Below are 23,173 nucleotides of genomic sequence, written 5' to 3' on the forward strand. Positions count from 1 at the left end.
TTGGCCAAAATACATGGTATTAAAAAAAACTCTTTCATCATAAAATCCAATAAGAAAATAATATGTAACAGCATAGAGAAACCCACAGACAAGGCAGACAAACCACCCGAGATGGAAACACATGCCATCAAAAGCCAAAGATAAACACGCTCTTGTGGACTTCTATGAATCGCCAGAAAAGAAACAAGAGGTGAAAAAACAACCATAGATGCAGCTGATTTTCCTGGAAAAATGACTAATATTCTTAAACTGTGCTACCTGGATCTGGTGGGTGATTAAACAGTTCATTGAGTGCCCTCCTTGCGAAGGTGGCAGCCAGCATTTTAATGGAGAATTTCATTGGACTCCAGAATGCCGCTCTCTTTCACTTGCATAACAGTTGGACTCTTGCCCGCTTTAAAAAAGACACCCCACAGATTTTGCGTGTCAAAGCTTGGAGCTTATCATTGATGGGGTTGATTGCTGTTGCTAAGTTCCACTCCAGGGGTATTCCTGATGATTGTTACCGATTTCAACACTCAAACTTAACTAAGCATCCACAGCTTTCTTGTTGCCAGCTGAAAATAAAGACAAGCAACATTAAGAACAGAGAAGATTAATTCTAAAGAAATGTTAAAAAGAAATTCGCGCACACACACACGCACGCACACGCAAAAGGCATTTCACAGATGCTAGCGTCCATCGCAAAAGGCATTTCGCAGATGGTCTGTCGCATGTCAGACCAGCCACACGTGATATGAAGACAAAATCAGCTGCCACACAAGATATGAAGACAACCTGCTGAAAAATGATCATGTGTGGCAGGTCTGACATGCAACAGACCATCTGTGAAATGCATTTTGTGATGGACGCTAGCAAATCCCTATGTGTGTGTCGTGCATGTGTGTGGGCGCGCGCGCGCGCCCACAGTGAAATGATATCAGCACAACCATGTTTTGATATTTGCACTAATCCATCTTGTCCTTTATTAGTTAAAGAGCTGTCAAAGGTCATTATAGTTCCCAAAAAGCTTTCACAAGTCAATTAAAAAAGAAAAGAAAAGCTAGGTTTGTGCAATTACTAACACATGGTTGTGCTAATAACATTTCCCTACAAACACACACGCGCTCACACACACACACCCGGCCCCACCTAGTGTCAGGAAAGTTAATGATTTTATTTAAATCTTGGTCGTTTTTTTTTCCCGATCGAAGATTAACAGTTTAGATTTTCGATTGGAGCCTTTCGGACTGTCGGATTCACACTTACTATAAATAGTAAGTCCATTTATACTATAAATAATAAGTCGAATTCCGTTTTTACTATAAATAGTAAGTCAAAACTTACTATAAATAGTAAGTCCATTTTTACTATAAATAGTAAATGGGACCACTTAATATATATTTTGTAGTTAATTTATTTAACAAGATAAGATTAGAGAGAACTAATAAAATTGTACACATTCCATTCTTTTAGAATAAGAATAGGAAACATACTTTTTAGTTGAAATAAACTAGGAAGCACAAAGAGAAGAGAAGAAGGAAGAGAGAAAGAAAAGAAAAAAAGCGAGGAAGGGAAGAATACTTGGGACCAATTCGCAACCCATATATGAAAAAGGACTAATTTCGTCATGTTTTGGATCCCCACGAATGTGCGTATATGTGTGTAGGGTTTGTTGCAATTAGGGTTTCCATATACGCATGTTTTCCCATATTTAATTACTAAATTTTCTCAGTTTTTAAGCCCTAATTAAACCCTGATTTTTTTAATTATCACCTCTATACATGCGTATTTTTCTCAGTGTTAAAGGCATGGAAACTGCTGATTTTACAGAATTTTATGCCATAAAAACTGTTGTTTTTTACAGTTTTATGTCCCTAACTAGTTGCTGATTTTGACAGTTTTATACCCTAATTAGTTGCTATTTTGGCTGTTTTATATTCCTAAATATGTGCTAATTTTGAGTATCTGAGTGCTGATTTTGCAACAGTCTTAGGGCATAATAAGTGCAGATTTTCATAGTTTTAATGCATGATTAAGTGCTGATTTTCTTAGTTTTATTTCGTGATTAGTCGCAGATTTTTATATTTATTAAGGCTGATTTAGTTGCAGATTTTAAGAGTATTTTGATGAAAATATATATATTTTAGGGTATGGAAAATATGAATTTTGGGACCACATAGAGAGTAGTTGAACAAATAAATAAAAAGACATCATAGGACAATAATAGGTATAGGTTAAATAACTTTAACATAAGACCGAAAGAAGAAACTGACACCAAGCTAATTATTAAATTTGGACCTCAGGATCCTCATCTTCACATCAGTGTCAGGATTTCGTATGATCACCTATGCTTCAATATCAAGGCAAGTGATGACTGACTTTTTTAATATTACTTGCGATTATGATTTCTATGATTATTCTCATTCCTTTTGCACCTACGTCATTGAATTACCTGGAATTCCCTTGTGGAAATTGCATGTGGTAAGATTTTTATTTTTAGGCCATAATCTATATATACAGTGTTTTTGTTTACGCCTTGTACTATAGTACGGAAAGGCCATAGAGCTACGTGTGGCCATAGATCGACGGGTTTGTGATGATTTCACTGTGTATATACTTATGAGGAGATAGATATGACCCATATACCTTGTCGAGATGACATGATATTTTTCGTAATTTATCCGTCTCTATATTTACTCTGTATGATTGAGGCTCCCTTATATGATTCCATGATTTGCCATCTTTAGTATATTCCCTTGACATTCTCACATGCTTATTGATATTCTTTATCCTTAGCAATAAATCTTATAATTCTTATTGTTTTTCCTTATTACATGTGAATGCCATGAGAAACACATTTATAATGCAGATTTTCATTCTTGTCACTTTCATTATCTAAGCCAGTCACAAGCTTGTTGTTTGACTTAGATTATTTTTCAAACTTTGTAGGTGAGGAAAGTGAAGGAGCCTTGCCGATGAACAAGTCTAGGTGGCACTTAGGATGGGAGAGAGCACTAATAGGATTTCTTTTGAGGATGACTTGTTGTCATGCCCGATGGAAGTTTAGTTGTTTCTATTCATTTTAGATATTGAGTTTTAGTCATGGATTCAGTTATTATTTTATTTCAGTTCATAGTTCGATATTAGCAGTCGAGATAAATCATGTAATAGACATTCAATTAATGGAATAGAATCGTTTAGTTATTGTTTTCCCTTTTTGGGGTAGCGATTCAGATTTTAGGATTTTGAAGAAAAAAAATTATAACTAAAAATTTGCCCCAAATCTGGGTCGTTGCACACACATATATAACTTATCTGGTCCGACAGACCAGAAAATGTGAGCCCATATGCAAATGATACTATATATATGGGATTTGCTAGGTAATTTCGTGGCTGGCTTTTGCATGTGAGGTGGTATTGGTCGATTTCGATTTAAATCTTGTAAAATCATGGAAATGCATGGAAACATAGGCAAATGATAAAATTTTAAGATGAAATCACATTGAATGCCTAGTGACATGACAATAAGTACAATGTAATGAAGTATAAGAAAGTAAATTGACCGGTCATTCCTCAATGGACCCCAAGTTTATGTGAGCATCACATACATTTATGAGGTGGTATTAGTCCCATGCCGATCTCACATCCCGTGCATAAGACAACATTACTTTGTTGTGCAGCCCAATGATACTGCCTACCAAATATCATTATCTACATGAATGGGCTGAAATGAAATGCAAAGAAAAATTACTTTAAAAAAAACAGTTCTCCTTTCTGTGTTTAGTTAGACTCATCATTTGTATGATGCATAGATTTTAAAATTTAATATTCCCATGACTTCACCTTGAAATGAAAAGTGGGCCCATCTTGGAATCAGTCGGCCCACGAAATATCTTGTACAGTACCTAGTATTAAATTATAATAATTTGCATTCACTTCTGCAGAGTTATGGGTGGTGTGACAACTTAAAATTATAGGAACCACAGTAACATTTTGAGAAAGAAACAGCAAAGCACCGACGGAAATCTAGACAAAATAATGCAGGGAAATCTTACATGGGCATGATTTCAAAAGGGAGCTTCAAGTTATTCGTCCCAAACTTCTGCACTTCCATTGGAGGCATCTTCGCCATCTTCTTCCATGGAAAGCCTAATATATTCTCTATGAGCAAAGCGGTCCCACTCTGTCAAAGTAGGATCTTCCCGTTCCTGCTCAGATCATTGGAATTGAAAGCATAAATAAGGTGTAACACCGCTAACAATATACCACCACACCTTCCAGCCTCTCATGTTCATGACTAAGAAGGTATGCATAAAATTCCACCACACCTTCCAGCCTCTCATGTTCAAAATGCAGTTACCTGACGAATAAGAAATGGATCGCGAGTTTCAAAAGCCATGAACTTATTCAAATTGAAAAGGATGTTGAAAACATTTCCTGATAGTTTGCAGCCTCTTAAGTCGCGTAGTGTAAAATGACATTCTTTCTGCAGGACATTTGGAAGTGTTATGGGTAATGAAGTTATCACTAGCCAGAATACAAGAAAGAAATATCTAAAAGAGAATTAGTAGAAACAAGGTGACCTCTGGTTCAATCATGTCAACCATCTGGCATAAGATATCCTCAAAGAGCACAGGTTCTTGGGCCATACATTCCATGCGATGCAACTGCTCCTCATAAAAGAATTGCATTTCATTGGGTGTGAGTACTCCATTTCCATCTAAATCTATACATTTGAACCTGAAAGAAACAGGTTATGGATATGAATGCCTTGTACAGATTATCTTGTACAAATAAAATTGGAACTTGAGGTCCAGGGTAGAACTCAACTAAAACTGAATACATAGGATATTATTCGTAATGCCATTCCATCAACAAAATTCACATGGAGATGACCCAAAAAGAAAGTAGATCATAAAGTTATCCCTTAATTTCACTAGTAAAAATATACTAAGGACAATGGTCCCCATGAAGCTTATCCGGGAACATAACCAATTATCTTTGCATGTGATACCAAATTGATGGGGGAACATGTAATTCATATAAATATTTAGTCATTATACATACACCGTGTTTCACATGTCCTATAAATCAGTATATACTATAGTTGTTATGTAATTCATATAAATAGTTATTCATAATGCATATACCACATTTCACGTGCTATTTATATAAATATAACTAGTAACACATACTAATATAGTATACCACTAATACACTTAAGGTTATTGATGTGATCCGACCGTCGGATCGCCACTTTCATTGCATATGATGTTACTTTTATTATTATTTTTGAGGATTATTGGACTTATTTAGCTTATTTGTGGACCTAGATGTGGGGGATGTCCACATCATCTAGGGCCCACCCTTGCACATTATTTTTTTTCTATTTGTTTAGTTAGTTTTTTCACTTGTGCCCTTGTGCTACTAATATCTTCTTCCTTGTGTTTAGGGGCATGGGAGTCTTTTCAACCTCAATCAAGTGAGCTAGCATGGGGCCCACCAAGAAGGAGAAAGCCCTAACTTGAATTAAAATTTGTGATGACCAAATCAAGGAGCCGACGGCCTCCCCTCTCTCTTGCACGCCAATTGCGTTCCCCCCTTTCCCCAAACTGAGGTAGCCCTCTCTCTCTCTCTCTCATGCCTCTCCTTCTCACACCCTTCTCCATCATCCCAGATCTCCCATTCATTATCTCCCTATTTTTTTTCACGCCCTTCTCCATCATCCCAGATATTCGGGTGAGGTTTTCCTACGTTTTTCGGGTGAGGTTTTTCCTTTATTTTCAACCTTTGTTGAGCCTTTTAGCCCTTTAGCACCCCTAGGAACCTTTTACTTGTCTTACCCTAGACCATCTTGGAATTTTTACCCTTGTTTAGAGTAGATTTGGGCCCTAGGTTCCTATTTTATTTCGTGGACAGCAGTTAAACAGTGGTTATTTTCAGTTATCTGAGCCTCATATTCTCATCTTCTTGTGTTATTTGGATTGTCATATGCAATATTGCTTACTATAAAAATCTTTTCCATATTTCTTTATGCCGAGATTAACCAATTACTGCTTGCTTCTCTGTTTATGGATGGATATGGCTATATGAATGTGAAAGTTTGGTTCCATTGAGCTCCTAAATTCTTCATAGTCATTTGCGAGCCTCCGCGTTTTCACCAGTTATGGTCTTGATACGAGTTCCCGTTTTGGCATTCATTTCAATGGGGATGAAAATGATAACAGTTTGGTCGTTTCGTGTCAGTTTTGGTAGAAATTTAAAACAATGCTCCAATGTGAAGCCACAAAGAGAAAGGATGGGAGAATTTGCCCCTTTTGAAAAATTGGACTTTGGTCAAATAGTCAAAAGGGAACATCTTCCCTCTGCTTCGACAAATCGAAGGGTTGGGATGATCCTATGGAGCTGATTTTTTGGGCACACCCTATCTGAGGGCCCATCAAATGAATGCTTTGGATCACCCAAACAATGTGGCCCCCACTATACTTTAAGCCACGGAGTAGATAAGTTATCTATCCCGAGGAGTAGGAAGTCTTTTCTCTAATATTCGTAGGAAGGGGGAAGGGCCCCATTTCAATTGCCACATGTTTGGTTTTAATTTTGGGTTTGTTTATTATGTTAATAGTCAAATCTAGCTAGGTTCTATTTTAAGTTTTTATCTGTTTTAAACGAGTCCTTTGCACAAGCATCTTGGCATGGAGAATTGGAGGGGAGCCCAGCTACTCACAATAGGGTTTGAAACAGGTGAAACTCAGAGAAGTTCCTCCAATTATATAATATGTCTCTCAACAAAAGCCCCAAAAATTTCTCACGAGAGCCATATATCCTCAATGGTTTGTGCATTAGATACATTTTACAATTCTGCATTTACTACAACTAGGAACCAAGAACAGTTCCAGCTTTAAATGTGTTTTAGCAAGAATTCCAAGTGTTTTAAAACTAGTTTTTCACAGTTATCGACTAAAGAATGTCAAGATGATAAAGGCCAGAATCACAAGGAGAAGAACTGCACAACCCTACCAAATTATAACATTCAAAGGATAAGGTATGAATAGATACCAATACTCAAGACTAGGCTCAGATGATTTATCCTCTTCTGACAGCATGAAGTAAACAAAATCTTCATAACCCATCTTTCCTTCAACTTTGCTGGTAAATTTTCTTGGAATCTAAGACACAATTAAAATGTAACAAGATCAGAAACAAATGGCATATGTATGAAAGAATTTCTTTTACTGAAAAATATAATTTGGTTTATGTAGTTTGCATAAAGTAAATACAAACCTGTGAAAAGATTCTATCAACAATCCTGTATGTAAGAGCATGGTTACCATATCTAATAAGGTTATCTTTATCGATCAAGAAATCATGATCTGTATCCAGCTCCCAGAACTTGCAGTATATCACATAGAAGTGTTCGTAGGAAAAGTACCTGTAAAGGAAAAAATAATTTTTAAAATAAAAATGTGCATAACTTTCACAAGAGGCAGCAATGATATTGGATGGGTGCAAAACCAGCAGATCTAGTCAGCAGCATCAACTTTAATCCATAGTAACCATTGCATCAAAGATTTCATAACCAGTTCCTACCTTTTTTAGGTAAATCATTCTTTAAACCCTTTCCAGGTGTCTTACCACAATATATGAAATATAATCCATGTTACATGCATTCTTCTAAATGGACAAAGAATCCGTGTCGGACATGTCTCTGATTTCAATACTTCAGGATTCTTTGAGACACTTCTAGATCTATTTTAACTGTTTTTTTTCATGAATACCGCTAGCGCAAATTTACAATTACCATATGTTTTGAGTTTTACCCATCCTAATAGTAAGTTTCTTAAATGGAAATAAAATATTATGTCTATTTAACCTATTAAAATTTTCAAGCTATTACTTGTTTTAATCATATTATTATGTAAAAAAATAAAACTTGAGAATTGATTAAAATGTTTTGGCGAATCCACAAATCCTTCTTTTTGAGGGTTGGTGAATCCAACACTCGATCCCCCTGTCGGATTCCGACACCCATATCCGTACTGATGCAACATAGAATATAATAAATTTGATTCCCCATAACAGTTCTCAAGGGAACAACCCTAAGAACAGGGAGTGATATCCCCTTCAACCGTGTTTAAATATCCCTGCAATGAGGAACAACTACAAAATGTCAAGTCTCAAAGGTCTGATGCCAGATGACCAGATGGCAAGCAAAATTGAAGGATGTTACCTAGTTTGTGGGAGAAAATTTTCAAAATGTTAAGTCTCAACAACAGTGGGATGTAACCTTTCTTATGAGATTAGGTATTATACAGTATGCAAGTTAAAATGAAATATACATGACTACTGATGGTGGGGGCCTTACAAACATCATGACATTTTTTCTAGGCCAAATGATTTAGAGATTAATTCAAGTAACCCTACCTCAAGACTTTATTGATATCCTCTTCGTCATCCGCATGTTCCATTGCCGCAATTAGATTTCCCCGTTTCAGCTCCCTAAGGGTAAGATGGCCATTTCCAGATCTATTCACGTAATAAAATATTCTGTATATGACAGTTTCGGCTGGTCCAAATTACAATGTATCAGTGATAGCAAAATGCATGCTATACTATGCTGGGAAAAATGAACATATTCTCCCTCAGATTACATAAGGACTTCAAACCAACAAGTTGAAAAGGGCAACAGATAGGAGCATCAACCTTAAGATGTAAATAGGTAGATGGGCGCATGCTCCTAATGCAATTGAATAAGTCGAAAATTAGATTTGTCAACTAGCATACAATCTTGTATACACATTGGAATCCAATGCTTACATTCATAGCTGACATGCCATCCATGACAATGCTTACAAAATCAGGAAACAACTTGTTACTCGGCTAAGTAAATTGCATTTGGCCAAGGACCAAGTGTCGAATCCCAAGTCAAGCTCAACTCATTTATGGTTTTTCATTGTAAAAACTCTAGCAAGTAAGATGATGAAGGGAAATCATTTCAAGCAATATCAATATATTACAGACCTTGATGAGCACTAAATAACAATGTTCCACGAGATTCTCAAATGAAATCCTCACAATAAATTGCATAAATAGAATCACAACAAAATAAATAGAAGCCTTTGACTATTTCACTCGTATGAGATTTGATTTCAACCAGAAAATTGAAATCAATCTCAAATGAACATGCCTGAACACAGTTGAACAGCATCAAATCATTCAAATACGCAATGTCACACCATAAGAAACCTCAAGAATCACTTCAATGATGCAAAATTGAATTTCTTCTTCAATTTTCCAAACAATAGAGAAACTATTGCTCAAAGAACTTAAAAATTGACCCAAAACCCTACCCCATCCATAAGTTGATACTAGACCTTCATCATAGACCTAAAAGACTGTCCCTGAAAAAGATGAAAGTGACACCCCAAAAATAATAAAATAAAAAAGTGACAAATTTTAACATGTTACATTTTTTATGGGTGTTTTAACATGTTACATGGTTGTACATTTTAACATGTTACATGGTTGTCCAATGTAAGTAGACAGAGCACACTTTCAATCACTTAAGCGAGTTACTTATGAAAACACCCCCACTTAAAAACGGGAAATGATATTTACGCCCCTTTTATCACCAGGGACACCCATTTGCCAGTGTACTTTGCAATCAAAGCCTCTGGATTTTTCTGACATAAAGTACATGAGCCCCCCTTTTGCCATTGATACACTGACGCTGGGTGTCCCTGGTGATGAAAAGGGGCGTAAATATCACTTCCCTTAAAAACAAGTCCTTATTTACCATTTAAAAAAAATAAAAAATAACAAGTCCTTATTTACCTTTAAAAAAACAAAAGAAACAAAAGAAGCCCCTATTCTTCTTTTTTTTTTGTCACCACCTTCATTCTACTTCTTTATTCTCCCTTTCTTTTATTTGAATAGGAAAGGCAATGCAGAAGGTTGAGACTGAAAGTTCATCTCTTTTCTGTTCACCCAGCTTTTTTTTATCCTAGTGCATGGATTCTCCCACATTAGTTCTCTCGGGCTAGAGAAATTTGACCCCATCAAATCTGGCCAAACCTGTAACTTTTGGCGAAACTTCTTATACTAATGGTTCAATCCTTCAAGTCGATAAACAAAGACGCTTTCTTTCTATGCAGTGACCTTCGCTTGTGCTTTAGGTTGCACTCGCTTCGTAATGCTTTACCTAGTAAAAAGTGTGGTGTTCTTTCAGTGTGGCATGCCCTTGTTGAAGAGCCAGGCTCTATCCAACACATTAGTTGGAAGAAAATCACACTATACATCATCTTTGAAGTGATCAAAGATTGAAAAATTGAATTACACTTCAAGAATTTACCATTATTTTATTAATTATCACCATCAAATAGCCAAGCAAGCAAGTGATGCAGATATTACTAGGTTTTCAACCAGAGTTTGCTGACAACTTACATTAACATGGCATTCCATTCCCTCGTCTCCAATGACTGATCAATATACATTTTCCTGATTTAACATGCATTGGGAAGATGTCATGCTTACTCGTACCATCTTGTTCATCCATGTGGACATGACTTAAAAGGTAGAGTATTGCTAAAAAAAAGGAGCGCTCTTCATAAGTAGATACTCTCTTTCACATCGAGTACCAAAAATTCCTTTTCTTCATCTCCTTTAGCCTTTTCATCTCATCATCAAACTAACATTCCCTTCTTTGTGGATACTCCTAAGATCCACATATTCCTTTCTCTGTCTCCTTCAGCTTCATTTTCTCCATTCTCCAATAACCAAAGTTGCCATCTTTGTAGGCACTCATGAACCATATGGCATGTTTCCTTGTAGCATTTAGGAGCATTACTAAGACTTTTTGGTAGATTACTTTTAGCAATTTTGTTGTCAAACAATTCCACCTAAAGTTGATGGTTTGCAGTCGTTGGATGTTCTACTAGGTGTGCCAACTGCCAAACATCGACTAACTCTTATGAGTGGCAGCCAATACCTTCAATTTTTTCTATCAACAAGGCAAAGCTGATGTCTCTTCCATACCCCCCAAAAAAAATGAATTGTCTCATTTTATCCTGGATTTTTCGCTTAAGCTCAGTCTTGTACCTTGCAGCCAATATTTCTTCAGTCTCTAAGTACCAGCCTAGCCACCGATCAAGAATTTAGAGGTGCATTGGTCTACCAAATCATCCTTTTATTGGAGATGAAGCCAATAATTCTTCCACCTATAAAGTACCAGCCTAGCCACCAACCCAAGAATTTAGAGGTACATTAGTCAACCGATTCATCCTTTTATTGGAAAAAGTAAAAATTGAGATGAGACTCTATAGATAATCTATACTCTATAGGCAATAAATTCTTTATAAATGTAAGTGTCATCTTCTCCCATGCAATAATCATCCCTTCTCCTGATCTAACGATTACCTTGTGTAACGACCACAAAAACTGCCTGCGCAGCCTAGAGCAGTTGTACTGCTTGTGGTTAGGGTCCCCCCAGGAATAGCACACATCCATGCCCCTCCAACATTGGCCCGCATGCCTCTTTCCGCAAGTTGGACATGCTGGGATAGTATGACTGACAGTCTCTGTCTTCTGCTTCTTCAGAGGTGGTGGTTGATTCTGGTTCGCAGAAGATTGTGCCCTTGTAGCCGAAACAATCCTTTCGCTTCTCTCTGTGACTTCCGCCTTTGCACAGGCCTCTGCTAAGGTTTGAGGATTAAGGATAATAATGCTGGCCATAAGGGTGGGGCAGAGCCCATCCACAAACTTCCGTACCCTATCCTCCTCAGTGGCGGCATAACCCCAGGCATAGCGGGATGGAGTCCTGAATCTTGCCCCATACTGGGCCACCGACAACCTCTCTTGCTTCAATGCTGCAAAGTCTGCAGCCAAAGAGTCCTTTACATGAGCCGGAAAGAACTGGGCATCAAATCTCGCCTTGAACTGCGCCCAAGTCCCGGTGGTCGCCGTTGGGTAATTCTGAGCAGTGGTTCTCCACCAAACTCCTGCCTCGCCAGTGAAAAGAAATGAGGGCAACCTAATCTTCTGTTCATCATTACACCCCATGACAGCGAAGATACGTTCCACGCTCAAGATCCAGCTGTCGGCCACCATAGGGTCTCCCATCCCAGTGAATTCAGGGGGGTGATAATCCCTGAACTAACGATGGAGTTGGGTAGGATCTTCCCTTGGCTGACGCACGACTAGATTTGCCGCAATATTTCGGAGAGCCTCCTGATTCGCTGCTTGGGACTGCGCTTGACCCCTAATTATTTCTACCTGAGTCTGGGCTTGCCCCCTAAGTATCTCCGCAAACATGCGCAGAGGGTCCAGCTCCTCTTCCTGGCCATCTCTCCTAGTTCCTCTCCTCTGGTAAGTATTCATCTTCTGCCAAAATACAAGCCTACAATTAATTCTAGGGAAAGAATATCTTTCTAACACAACAATTTACATTTTAGGGTGCGTTGGTGGATTTTAAACCCATTCATCCTAGCAATCTATGTTGGAGTTTGTTTTCCTTTAAGTTTGTTCAGCAGTAATAGGGACGCCATAGCTTTTAATCATTTAGGTCTTCGTATCCCATCTTAAGACGTATCCAAGACTCGCTTACCAGGTTCCTCACAGCCAAAACCTGGTGGCTCTGATACCACAACTGTAACGACTCGATTCCATAACCAGGCCGCTACAACTACTTTGATAAAATCACAAAAAAAAATTTTCTTTTCCCTTTTTTTTTTCTTTTGAAAGGAACAACTTAAACGAGCGGAAGCATTAACTAATAATAAAATCCATCCATTTAATTAAAACTAACTCTGCTCCAAATTTAAAACCTAACAACTCCAAATAAAGTTTATTACAGCCCAACATTAAATAACTCAAACTAAGTTAAAAAAAAATCAAAGTTGGCTTATTTTGGGTTTAATCAATTGAAACAAAACAAGGAAGAAGAGAGTTACAGGAGGTGGTATTTACTTGTAACTTAGAGGTGAGTCTCAATCCCTCTTCTCCTTCTTCTTTGGCTTGCTCCCAATCTCCTTCTCTCTCTCTATATATATATATTTGATTAACAGCAAGGGGGAGGGCGGCAGTTTTTTTTTGTGCAAAAACCCACGCCCAATTTGGATTGGACGAACAGGAATGGGGTGTTTTTATACACCCACACACCCAAATCTTAATTCATATGTCAAGTTGCACAATCCCCCCCTTTTGAAAATAGAATGAAATGATTTGGCAACCCTTTCTAATCTCCTTCCTTAAGTTAGGGCTCTTAAATAAGGAAATATAGCTAGACTAATTTATTTGCTTACTGACTTTGTTCTTTAATTAGTGAAAAATTAAGGCCCAATATATATGGAAGCAACTCAAGTCAATCCACCTTGGTTAAGCAAGATCCCAAAAATGAGACCAATCTTAACAATAATAGGGTGCATGGCCGAATATTTCAGCCCAAAAATTGGGTGAGGTTTGTCTGCTAGCTTGCCTAATATGTAAAAGAATTAATGACAACAAAAGAAATGTTGACTAATCCATTGAACACCCAAATTTGGAGTCAACCCTTACTTGCTCTGAAACAAGGATATCCTAGATACACTTCCTTTTTAATATTCCTTCTTTAGATTAGTTTTTTACAAATTTTACTAACAAGGCAGCCACAACAAGGTGGTGCCCCACAGGGGTGTGACGAGGCATGACACATTCCAAAATTATTTTGAAATGTGCCCCCCATTAGTCCAAGATTTGAAAGATCCTCTATTTTGGAAAATAAATCTCCCACCCTATAAACTAAGTGACAAGATTACCCCCACTTGAGCAAAAAACATAAGAGTGGAGTGCCAATATCAATTTCGGATTATGGTGCCATAAAAAATATAAGGGATAATTTACAGTTACAGTTGATAGAGTACCCATCCACAAACTTCCGTACCCTATCCTCCTCAGTGGCGGCATAACCCAGGGCATAGCGGGATAGAGTCCTGAATCTTGCCCCATACTGGGCCACTGACAACCTCTCTTGCTTCAATGCTGCGAAGTCTGCAGCCATAAAAAACTAATCTAAAGGACTATTTGGCTGCAGACTTTGCAGCATTGAAGCAAGAGAGGTTGTCGGTGGCCCAGTATGGGGCAAGATTCAGGACTCTATCCCGCTATGCCCCGGGTTATGCCGCCACTGAGGAGGATAGGGTACGGAAGTTTGTGGATGGGTACTCTATCAACTGTAACTGTAAATTATCCCTTATATTTTTTATGGCACCATAATCCGAAATTGATATTGGCACTCCACTCTTATGTTTTTTGCTCAAGTGGGGGTAATCTTGTCACTTAGTTTATGGGGTGGGAGATTTATTTTCCAAAATAGAGGATCTTTCAAATCTTGGACTAATGGGGGGCACATTTCAAAATAATTTTGGAATGTGTCATGCCTCGTCACACCCCTGTGGGGCGCCACCTTGTTGTGGCTGCCTTGTTAGTAAAATTTGTAAAAAACTAATCTAAAGAAGGAATGTTAAAAAGGAACTGTATCTAGGATATCCTTGTTTCAGAGCAAGTAAGGGTTGACTCCAAATTTGGGTGTTCAATGGATTAGTCAACATTTCTTTTGTTGTCATTAATTCTTTTACATATTAGGCAAGCTAGCAGACAAACCTCACCCAGTTTTTGGGCTGAAATATTCGGCCATGCACCCTATTATTGTTAAGATTGGTCTCATTTTTGGGATCTTGCTTAACCAAGGTGGATTGACTTGAGTTGCTTCCATATATATTGGGCCTTAATTTTTCACTAATTAAAGAACAAAGTCAGTAAGCAAATAAATTAGTCTAGCTATATTTCCTTATTTACGAACCCTAACTTAAGGAAGGAGATTAGAAAGGGTTGTCAAATCATTTCATTCTATTTTCAAAAGGGGGGGATTGTGCAACTTGACATATGAATTAAGATTTGGGTGTGTGGGTGTATAAAAACACCCCATTCCTGTTCATCCAACCCAAATTGGGCGTGGGTTTTTGCATGAAAAAAAAACTACCGCCCTCCCCCTTGCTGTTAATCAAATAGAGAGAGAGGGACAGAGAGAGAGAGAGAGAGGAGATTGGGAGCAAGCCAAAGAAGAAGGAGAAGAGGGATTGAGACTCACCTCTAAATTACAAGTAAGTACCACCTACTGTAACTCTCTTCTTCCTTGTTTTATTTCAATTGATTAAACCCCAAATAAGCCAACTTTGATTTTTTTTTTAACTCAGTTTGAGTTATTTAATGTTGGGCTGTAATAAACTTTATTTGGAGTTGTTAGGTTTTAAATTTGGAGCAGAGTTAGTTTTAATTAAATGGATGAATTTTATTATTAGTTAATGCCTCCGCTCGTTTAAGTTGTTCCTTTCAAAAGAACAAAAAAAAAAAGGGAAAAGAAAATAAATTTTTTTGTGATTTTATCAAAGTAGTTGTAGCGGCCTGGTTATGGAATCGGGTCGTTACACCTCGTGCTACAATTCCATCAGATTAGTACTAACAGCTTTACGGGTACCTTCATTTTAGCTTTAACAAACTTCACCTTCCTCAATTCAGGGACTTATTTTGAATTCGCTTGAACAACCGGACCAGAAAATGAAAGCAGAATAATAAAAGCATAAATGCAAGTGTAAAATCGTACTCGGTATCATCGTTGGGTGGTCGAGGATAGAACATTGAATATGAAGTCTGGACTCCTTTCCACCAATCATGAACAAAAAAAAGTTGAACAACATAGCCAAATCAAAGCACTCTGTAGAGAAATTTATAATACCCTCCTACGAAACAGTCCCCATAATTTCTCTACCAATTCCCAATCTTAGGCACTATTCATCATGACCACCATGTTACAAAGGAGAACTGAAGTGCCTAATTAGCCAAGACCCTTCCCCAAAACTAGCTCATAACTGTGGTGTTCCTCAATCTTTGAATTAACAAGCCACTAAGCCACATTCATAGCTAACTTACCTGGCCTGGGTCTAGAAAGGTGGACTAAATACAAAACATTGGGCTTGGTCCATCAAAACTTTAGTAGAAAGCACCAGATCATCAACATACTGCAAAAACATCCCACTTCTGACTTACCCGCTCAGTTCACCACAGTCCTAATAATAAATCCCTCTTCCCCTTCCCTCTAGAACAGCAGATTAGAAGCTCCACCATACAAGTATAAATGAAGTGGAAACAAGATCTGTTTGGTCTGGGGCTGTTGAAAGTTCCTATGTGTTAGGATCTGCAGCAAATCATTTGGCTACTCCTAGATTGGATTAAAAAATGACTACCGGCAAGATTTGTTTTTTCCATTTAATCTCCTTTCATACAGGAATGGAAGATATAGGAAGATTAAAACAGATCATTGTCATTCACAACCTTCAACCCTTTACTCTTCCATCTTCAGGCCTTGCAATGTCACAGAGATTTATGTATCAAACTGTCAGCAAAGAGTTCATTCCTTGGGAAATTTTCGCTCCTCGGTCAAGAACTTGGCCATGGTAAAAGAGAGTCGACTCCGGTGAACACTCAGACAAGTCAAAGGAGACTTGATTGACTTGGTAGGGGAACACTCAGACTCGGGCGAGAACTCAGCCAAGGAGTCAACTCGGGCGACTCGACAATCGACTCAGGGAGCTTTTAAACGGTTACATATACATTTTTTTTTTTTAATATAGAGATATTCTAAAAACCAATTCAGGTTCGCAGGTGGTCTTTCTTTGTCCAATACCAAAAACGGGGTGAAGAATATAGTCATAGGAAATGCTGATGGTCTGTCGCATGTCAGACCAGCCACAGGATCACTTTTCGGCAGATTTTGTCATCATTCACGAGGTGGCTTGTCGGTAATGCAACAGACCATCTGCGGAATGCAGTCTATGATGGATGCTAGCAAATCCAAAAAGCAAAGTGAACAATCCCAGCATGAAATATGAATGCAGGAATGCCAACAACTCTCCTATGAAACAAAAATGCAGCCAGTGACTGTAAAAAGAAATACAGTACCAAAGTGATAAAAACCGCACCATATCTCTCCTGAAACTCAGGTGTGCTCTGTAAGAACTCCAGTCCAGGATGAGTAGCCAAAATTTCTCGCAAAACAGGTTTAAAGTCTTCCTGTATCCAAGTCGAAAAGAATTGAATATGAGAAGAAACACGGAACAAGTAACATGTTTAGAATCTAAATTTGTTAGCACCATAGCTTAGAACAAGACACATGTTTAGAATGTACATTTGCTAGGACAGCAGTGTATTGTCTCACAGTGGCTTCACCACAAGCCAGATCCAGGCATGGTTTTAAATTCCGGCCGAAATACCAAAATTTCGGATTTCGGCCGGGACGGACACAGAAAGTACATTGAATTGGTGTCGGTCCAGATTTCAGCCAAAGTCGAAATTTGTTTTTTTTTTAAATCACGAAATTACCAAAATTTCTGCCAAACCGACATTTAAAACCTTGGATCCAGGTGGCATGCTGATCTATGTGCCAAGGAATGGAATACAAACATAAGTACATTTGAAGAAGAAAAGCACAGACCTGAGTAAGATATCTGCAATTAGGTTGCTTTAATATTGAAAAAATTTGGGTAGCTATGTCCATTGTCAACATGTTGCTATTTACCCAATAATTGACAAAGTCATCCCTACAAAAAAAAATTAAAGAAGTCAAACTACCGATAATCATCATTAAGAGAACATCTTTTTTTTTAATGATGGAATTAAGAGAACATCTAAGAAGTCAGAAGTCAAAACCAATCTATGGTCAAATTACTTTAAAGAAAGATGAGGGCTATAGATTATTTTTTGGTGTGCCATACACCTTTTCGTGTTTCACCAATGGCAAACAACCTCGACTGCTCATAATGCCTCCAATAAGATTCAGCAGAATGCACATTGGAACTAAAATGAATTTCTATGACCAAGAAGTCAAAGTGCTTCACATAAAATAGTAAGCAGTAACATGAAACTTTTAAGAAGAACAAAATAGTGTCAGACTCAAGAACACATCCCCTGAATGGATCACGAATATCGTCAAAGTAACAATTGTATATCACGAATATCATCAAAGTAACAATTGTTCAAAGAAAATGAAGAACATAAGCAAATTAGAAAGAGTAATTGATATCAGGTTTTTACTTTTTACACCAAATGCTGGATCAGTGAATAGTGGTGATAAAGATTCAAAGACAGCAATCAAATAAGGAGCTCCTAAAACTAACTACAGTTTGCTCTCATTAAATTCCATAGATTCTCAAGATGTTGCTGGGCAATGAGAGATTACTCAATGAGTAATAACACATATATAGTACAATTGAAAATTGGTTAAATATAAAATATTAAGTATTTTCTACTTTATCTAGTGAAAAAAAGTATCATAATTTCACAACTTTAGGTTTAGAAGGCAAAAGCATGTGCCAAAACAAGATAATATAAAAAAGTGTGTAACTAACCACACCAAACTTCCTAATACAAGAGTGGGCCCTACTATGATCCTGCACTACTGCACCATTCCTACAACCAAAAAGATTGTAGAAGGAACAAGCTCTACAATAAGATATTTGTCTACCTAAAGTCTAAACAAACATATTAAACAAATAGGAAAATTCTTGAGAATTGAAGCATAGCATCAACGTGAACTCAAAAAACCAACTTTCAAATATTAGCAATATAGCATGCATACCGTGTCACTATTCCAATGCAGTCAATATCAATCCGTCTGAAAAGAATGCTGGAGAAAAATGAAGGAAGCTTGCAAATTTCCTTTGTAACAGTTTTGAATTCTGATGAAGGAGCAAATCTTATCAGCTCAAGCTATAACCACTTAACACACTAAAACTAAAAGCAGTAAATCACAAGAGACACATATCAGATGTGCTTCTCACCTTGAACCTGCAGTCCATCCAAGTGATCGGAGAAAAGCTGATCAATTTTAGACAAATACTGCTCTTTCTGGTCATTTGGAGTAGGGCGACCATTCTGGAAATAGAACTGCAAGCATTTAAAGCACTCTATCAAAACCTATATCTACATCCAATGTCATGGATGGGCCTAACTATGAGATAATTCTGAGAAAAACATAATAATGAAAACCAGTATTCCGGAGTAGTAAAAAGTAGAGATGATGATACCAAGGAGAGGTTAATACAGTTGGAAATATACAATACCTGAGGTATGACTTCTTTCACTGGCTCACTCACTAATTTTAGAGGAGAACCTAAAGATGAAGGCCCAACACCTGGGCGTTTCAACATACGTGGAGAACCAGAAGTACTTCTCGGCGAAAGGGGAGGGGCACTCCCAGCTGGAAACATGGAAGGCAATGAATTGCTGGAAGAAGCATTTGTGCTGCTAGAATTCCCAGGAACATTCAAGGGCACACCTGCCTTTGCATCGTCGAGCAAGGTTTTCACCTGCATGCAAATCGAAACATTGAAGAAAACTTCTAAGATGATACATATACATGTGTGTGCAATTGTGCATTAGCACATACATACATGCATATATATGGTATTTGCTAGGGACCATCGCAGAAGGCATTCCGCAGGCCAGCTGTTACATGAGAGAGCAGCCACCTCAAATGAATTAAATGAATAAGACAAAATCTGTTGAAGAGTGAGCCTAGTGGCTGCTCTCTCATGCAACAACGGCTCTTGAAATGCCTTCTGCGATGGTCCCCAGCAAATCCCTATATATATATATATATATATATATATATATATATATATATAGAGAGAGAGAGAGAGAGAGAGAGAGAGAGAGGAATATGTTGGTGCGCTTAAGTGGTTATAACGCCTCCCATTCGTTTAAATGTTTGGGTCCCGCTAAAGCAAACCAATGGGAGGCGTTATAACCACTTAAGCGCACCAAAAAAATGGTGCGCTCAACACTTTTCTCATATATATATATATATATATAGTCGATCAACCAAATAACTTATTTGGTCCGTCAACCAGAAATCCAGTGGGGGCCCACATTGTGTTGGTGATCCAAACCATTCATTTGATGGGCCCTGACATAGATAAGGTGTGTGCAAAAAATCATCTCCATAGGATCATCCTAACCCCTCGATTTGTGGAGGTGCAAAATCGACAGATTTCATAGCCGTCCATTTTGCTTCTCCACAAATCAAGGATTAGGATGATCCTATGGAGATGATTTTTTGGATACACCCTATCTATGTCAGAGCCCATCATATGAATAGTTTGCATCATCCAAACAATGTGGGCCCTCATGTATTTCTGGTCAATCGACCAGAATAAAGAGATGATATTTCCACCCTCTTCCTCAACTTTCCCACCGCCTTCTGTTTGTGTTTTCCTGAAAATGACGAAAAGACAAACAAAAAGAGGTGGCAATGTAGCCATTTTTAGTAAATGACGAACATGAGGTGTGGACATGCTATATATATATATATATATATATATATATATATATATATATATATATATATATGAGAAAACATTTCCTACACACTTGTGTAGGTAAGTTACCTACACACTAGCTTAAAATACAGTGGGGGCCCACATTGTTTGGGTGATCCAAACCATTCATTTGAATGGTCCTCACATAGATAGGGTGTCCACAAATCCATAGGATCATCCCAACCCTACGATTTGTGGAGGTAAAATGGACGTGTATAAACCTTCACAAATTAGTCCATTTTTTCGAGTAGATAACTTATCTATCCGTTGGCTTAAAATACATTGGGGGCCCACATTGTTTGGGTGACGCACACCATTCATTTGATGGGCCCTCACATAGATAGGGTGTGTCCAAAAAATCAACTCCATAGGATCATCCCAACCCTTCGATTTGTGGAGGTTAAAATGGATGGGTATAAACCTTCACAAATCTGTCCATTTTTTACCTCCACAGTTCGAAAGATTAGGATGATCCTAAGGAGCTGATTTTTTGGGCACACCCTATCTATGTGAGGGCCCATCAAATGAATGGTTTGCATCACCCAAACAATATGGGCCCCCATTGTATCTTAAGCCGACGGAGTAGATAAGTTATCCACTCGATTGAGCGCGCGCGCCCGCTCACACACACAAACAGATATATATATATATATATATATATATATATATATATATATATATATATATATATAGAGAGAGAGAGAGAGAGAGAGAGAGAGGAAAATGTTTGTGAGCTAGAGCTCATATGAGCTAGACCTCACTAACATAGGGGGCCCACATTGTTTGGATGATCCAAAGCATTCATTTGATATGCCCTCATATAGATAGGGTGTGCCCAAAAAATCAGCTTCAGAGGATATCATCCTAACCCTTCCATTTGTGGAGGTTAAAAATGGGCAGATTTATAGAGGTTTATACACATCCATTTTTAACCTTGATGGGAGAACAGGGCCTTTGGTCTTCTTCAAAGAATTCACTTGGGATTAGGTAATACCAGTACAATCCATTTTACACATTAGTAATCTTTATGCTCTATTTCTAAGATGTATTCATCTCATCCCCAATCAAAACAAATAAAAAGAAAATAAAGGTAAACTTAAAACATAAAAACATGAAATGATGCAGATCATTCTAAGAACCAGAAATCAAGCATGCGACTAATACCAACCAATGCAAGCTAATGATAAGGCACTGCTCTATATAACGAAAATAAAGATATAAATTGAAGAAGATATATCGAAGAAGAAGACAGTTTAATTCAAGGAAACTCAAACCAACTGATATTGATAATTTTCTACTTAACTTCTCTTACAATCAAGCCATTCTTTACACTAATTCTACCATAATTAACTCCTTAATTCAACCATATAATTACTCCCTAAATCAAGCAATTACAGCAATAAACTTATATTTTGGAAACTCATAAAATATGGAACAAATATAATTTAGGAAGGCTCTTAACAGTTAAAATCAAAAAATCACATGTGGAAATAAATAGAATAGCAAATAAAAAATGAAGATAATCACCAGTCTACTGGTTTCTGGAAGTGAAAGCCACTGTGCGAATAGCTCATCGGCAAGGTACGGGTTTGATTTAAGTGCCAATGGAGAAACCTCATGAAGCTGCAACAATTCAGGGTCAAGGGATGCCACGTCCCCAACAAGTTCCATATCCATCATAACAAATTCCAATCTTTGATACACCAAACCCAATAGACAAAGAAAAAGAAACCCAAATCTCACCAATCTCTTTTTAAACCTAGAACCTCACAATCATAGAAAAATAAAACCCAACCTGAATTCACAAGCTATCCATCATAACAAATTCTAATCTTCCATACATCAATTCCAATAGAGAAAGAAAAGAAACCTAGATCTCAACACAGTTTTTCTAAACCCAAACTTAATTCACAAGCTGAGAAATTAGAACAAAAAAAAAACCCTAGATCTCGACAACACTCAACGCAATTCAATAACTTCCTCTTCCCTGTTGTTGAAATATCAGCATGCATAGCTCCAATTCTAATCATAAAAAACGAATTAGCAAACAAAACCCTAGATTTCAAGCTCCAGAACTAAAAAAACCCTAGATCTTTAGAGCTTTTGAGGGGTTTTTTTTTCCAGCTTCGAGGTTGCATATATTAAATCGAGCTGGAAATCTTCGGCTCGTGAAAAAGAGAGCCGATTTGATAAAATTGGATAGAGAAATCGATTAGGGTTTTCAGCTGATTTCAGATTTTTTCTCGTAGAGGCAAAAGACTTTGAAACCCAGAGAGAGAGAGAGAGAGAGAGAGAGAGAACCAATCAAACAGGCCGATGATGGCCACACTATTGAAACGACTGAAACTGCAACAAAGTCCCCAAAGTCAGACTCAAATGTACGTACGTATGCATCATCTATACGTTAATACTCTGTACCTATAAACAACATACGGTGTTACGGACCTACGGTATCGTGGGCAAAATTTAAAGGCTAGTGATATTTACACTACAATGTTTTGATAATTGCACTAATTGACGTTGTCTTTACTCTTTTAATTGGCTTTCCAGAGCTTTTTTGAGAATTGCAATAGAATTCGACAGCTCAAAAGACAAGTTGAGTTAGTGCAGTTATTAAAATATGGTAGACCAACGAAGAGAGGATTTGGATTTGGATTTGGATTTCTCACATTTGCAGCCCTTTTTTGCATTGTAATTTGGATCTGATCAAATTCTTGGATTTCCAATTCAGCAACTGAAAGTGAAAAAAATCAGATTTCCAAATAAGCTGTGCAAATATGAAATTG

At 37.6% G+C, this 23,173-nt stretch overlaps 1 protein-coding gene across 1 annotated transcript; it reads right to left on the bottom strand.

Moving 5' to 3' along the window:
* Positions 1–22,733, bottom strand: LOC143892256 (serine/threonine protein phosphatase 2A regulatory subunit B''beta-like). The gene is made up of 13 exons (XM_077396742.1): positions 21,915–22,733; positions 19,131–19,376; positions 18,849–18,954; positions 18,647–18,746; positions 17,504–17,609; positions 16,992–17,082; positions 8,407–8,548; positions 7,267–7,414; positions 7,042–7,151; positions 4,566–4,722; positions 4,343–4,468; positions 4,038–4,190; positions 1–557 (listed from the first exon to the last, which is right to left on the bottom strand). Exons 1-12 carry the CDS (start codon positions 22,065–22,067, stop codon positions 4,068–4,070), a joined length of 1,608 nt encoding a protein of 535 aa, XP_077252857.1. The 5' UTR covers positions 22,068–22,733; the 3' UTR covers positions 1–557; positions 4,038–4,067.
* Between the last annotated feature and the right edge of the window lie 440 nt (positions 22,734–23,173).

This window comes from Tasmannia lanceolata, unplaced genomic scaffold (genome assembly GCF_043159265.1).
Source record: "Tasmannia lanceolata isolate RefF3 unplaced genomic scaffold, GAP_Taslan_0.1 ptg000015l, whole genome shotgun sequence".
NCBI classification, from domain to species: domain Eukaryota; kingdom Viridiplantae; phylum Streptophyta; class Magnoliopsida; order Canellales; family Winteraceae; genus Tasmannia; species Tasmannia lanceolata.

Excerpts from the sequence above, each read along its gene's own strand:
- LOC143892256 (XM_077396742.1), bottom strand. The coding sequence starts at position 22,067 with ATGATGGATATGGAACTTGTTGGGGACGTGGCATCCCTTGACCCTGAA. Across the intron at positions 19,377-21,914 it reads TTCCAGAAACCAGTAGACTG|GTGAAAACCTTGCTCGACGA; the intron begins GTGATTATCTTC and ends ATTTGCATGCAG. Across the intron at positions 8,549-16,991 it reads TGAGTTTCAGGAGAGATATG|CCGAAACTGTCATATACAGA; the intron begins GTGCGGTTTTTA and ends AATTTGGACCAG.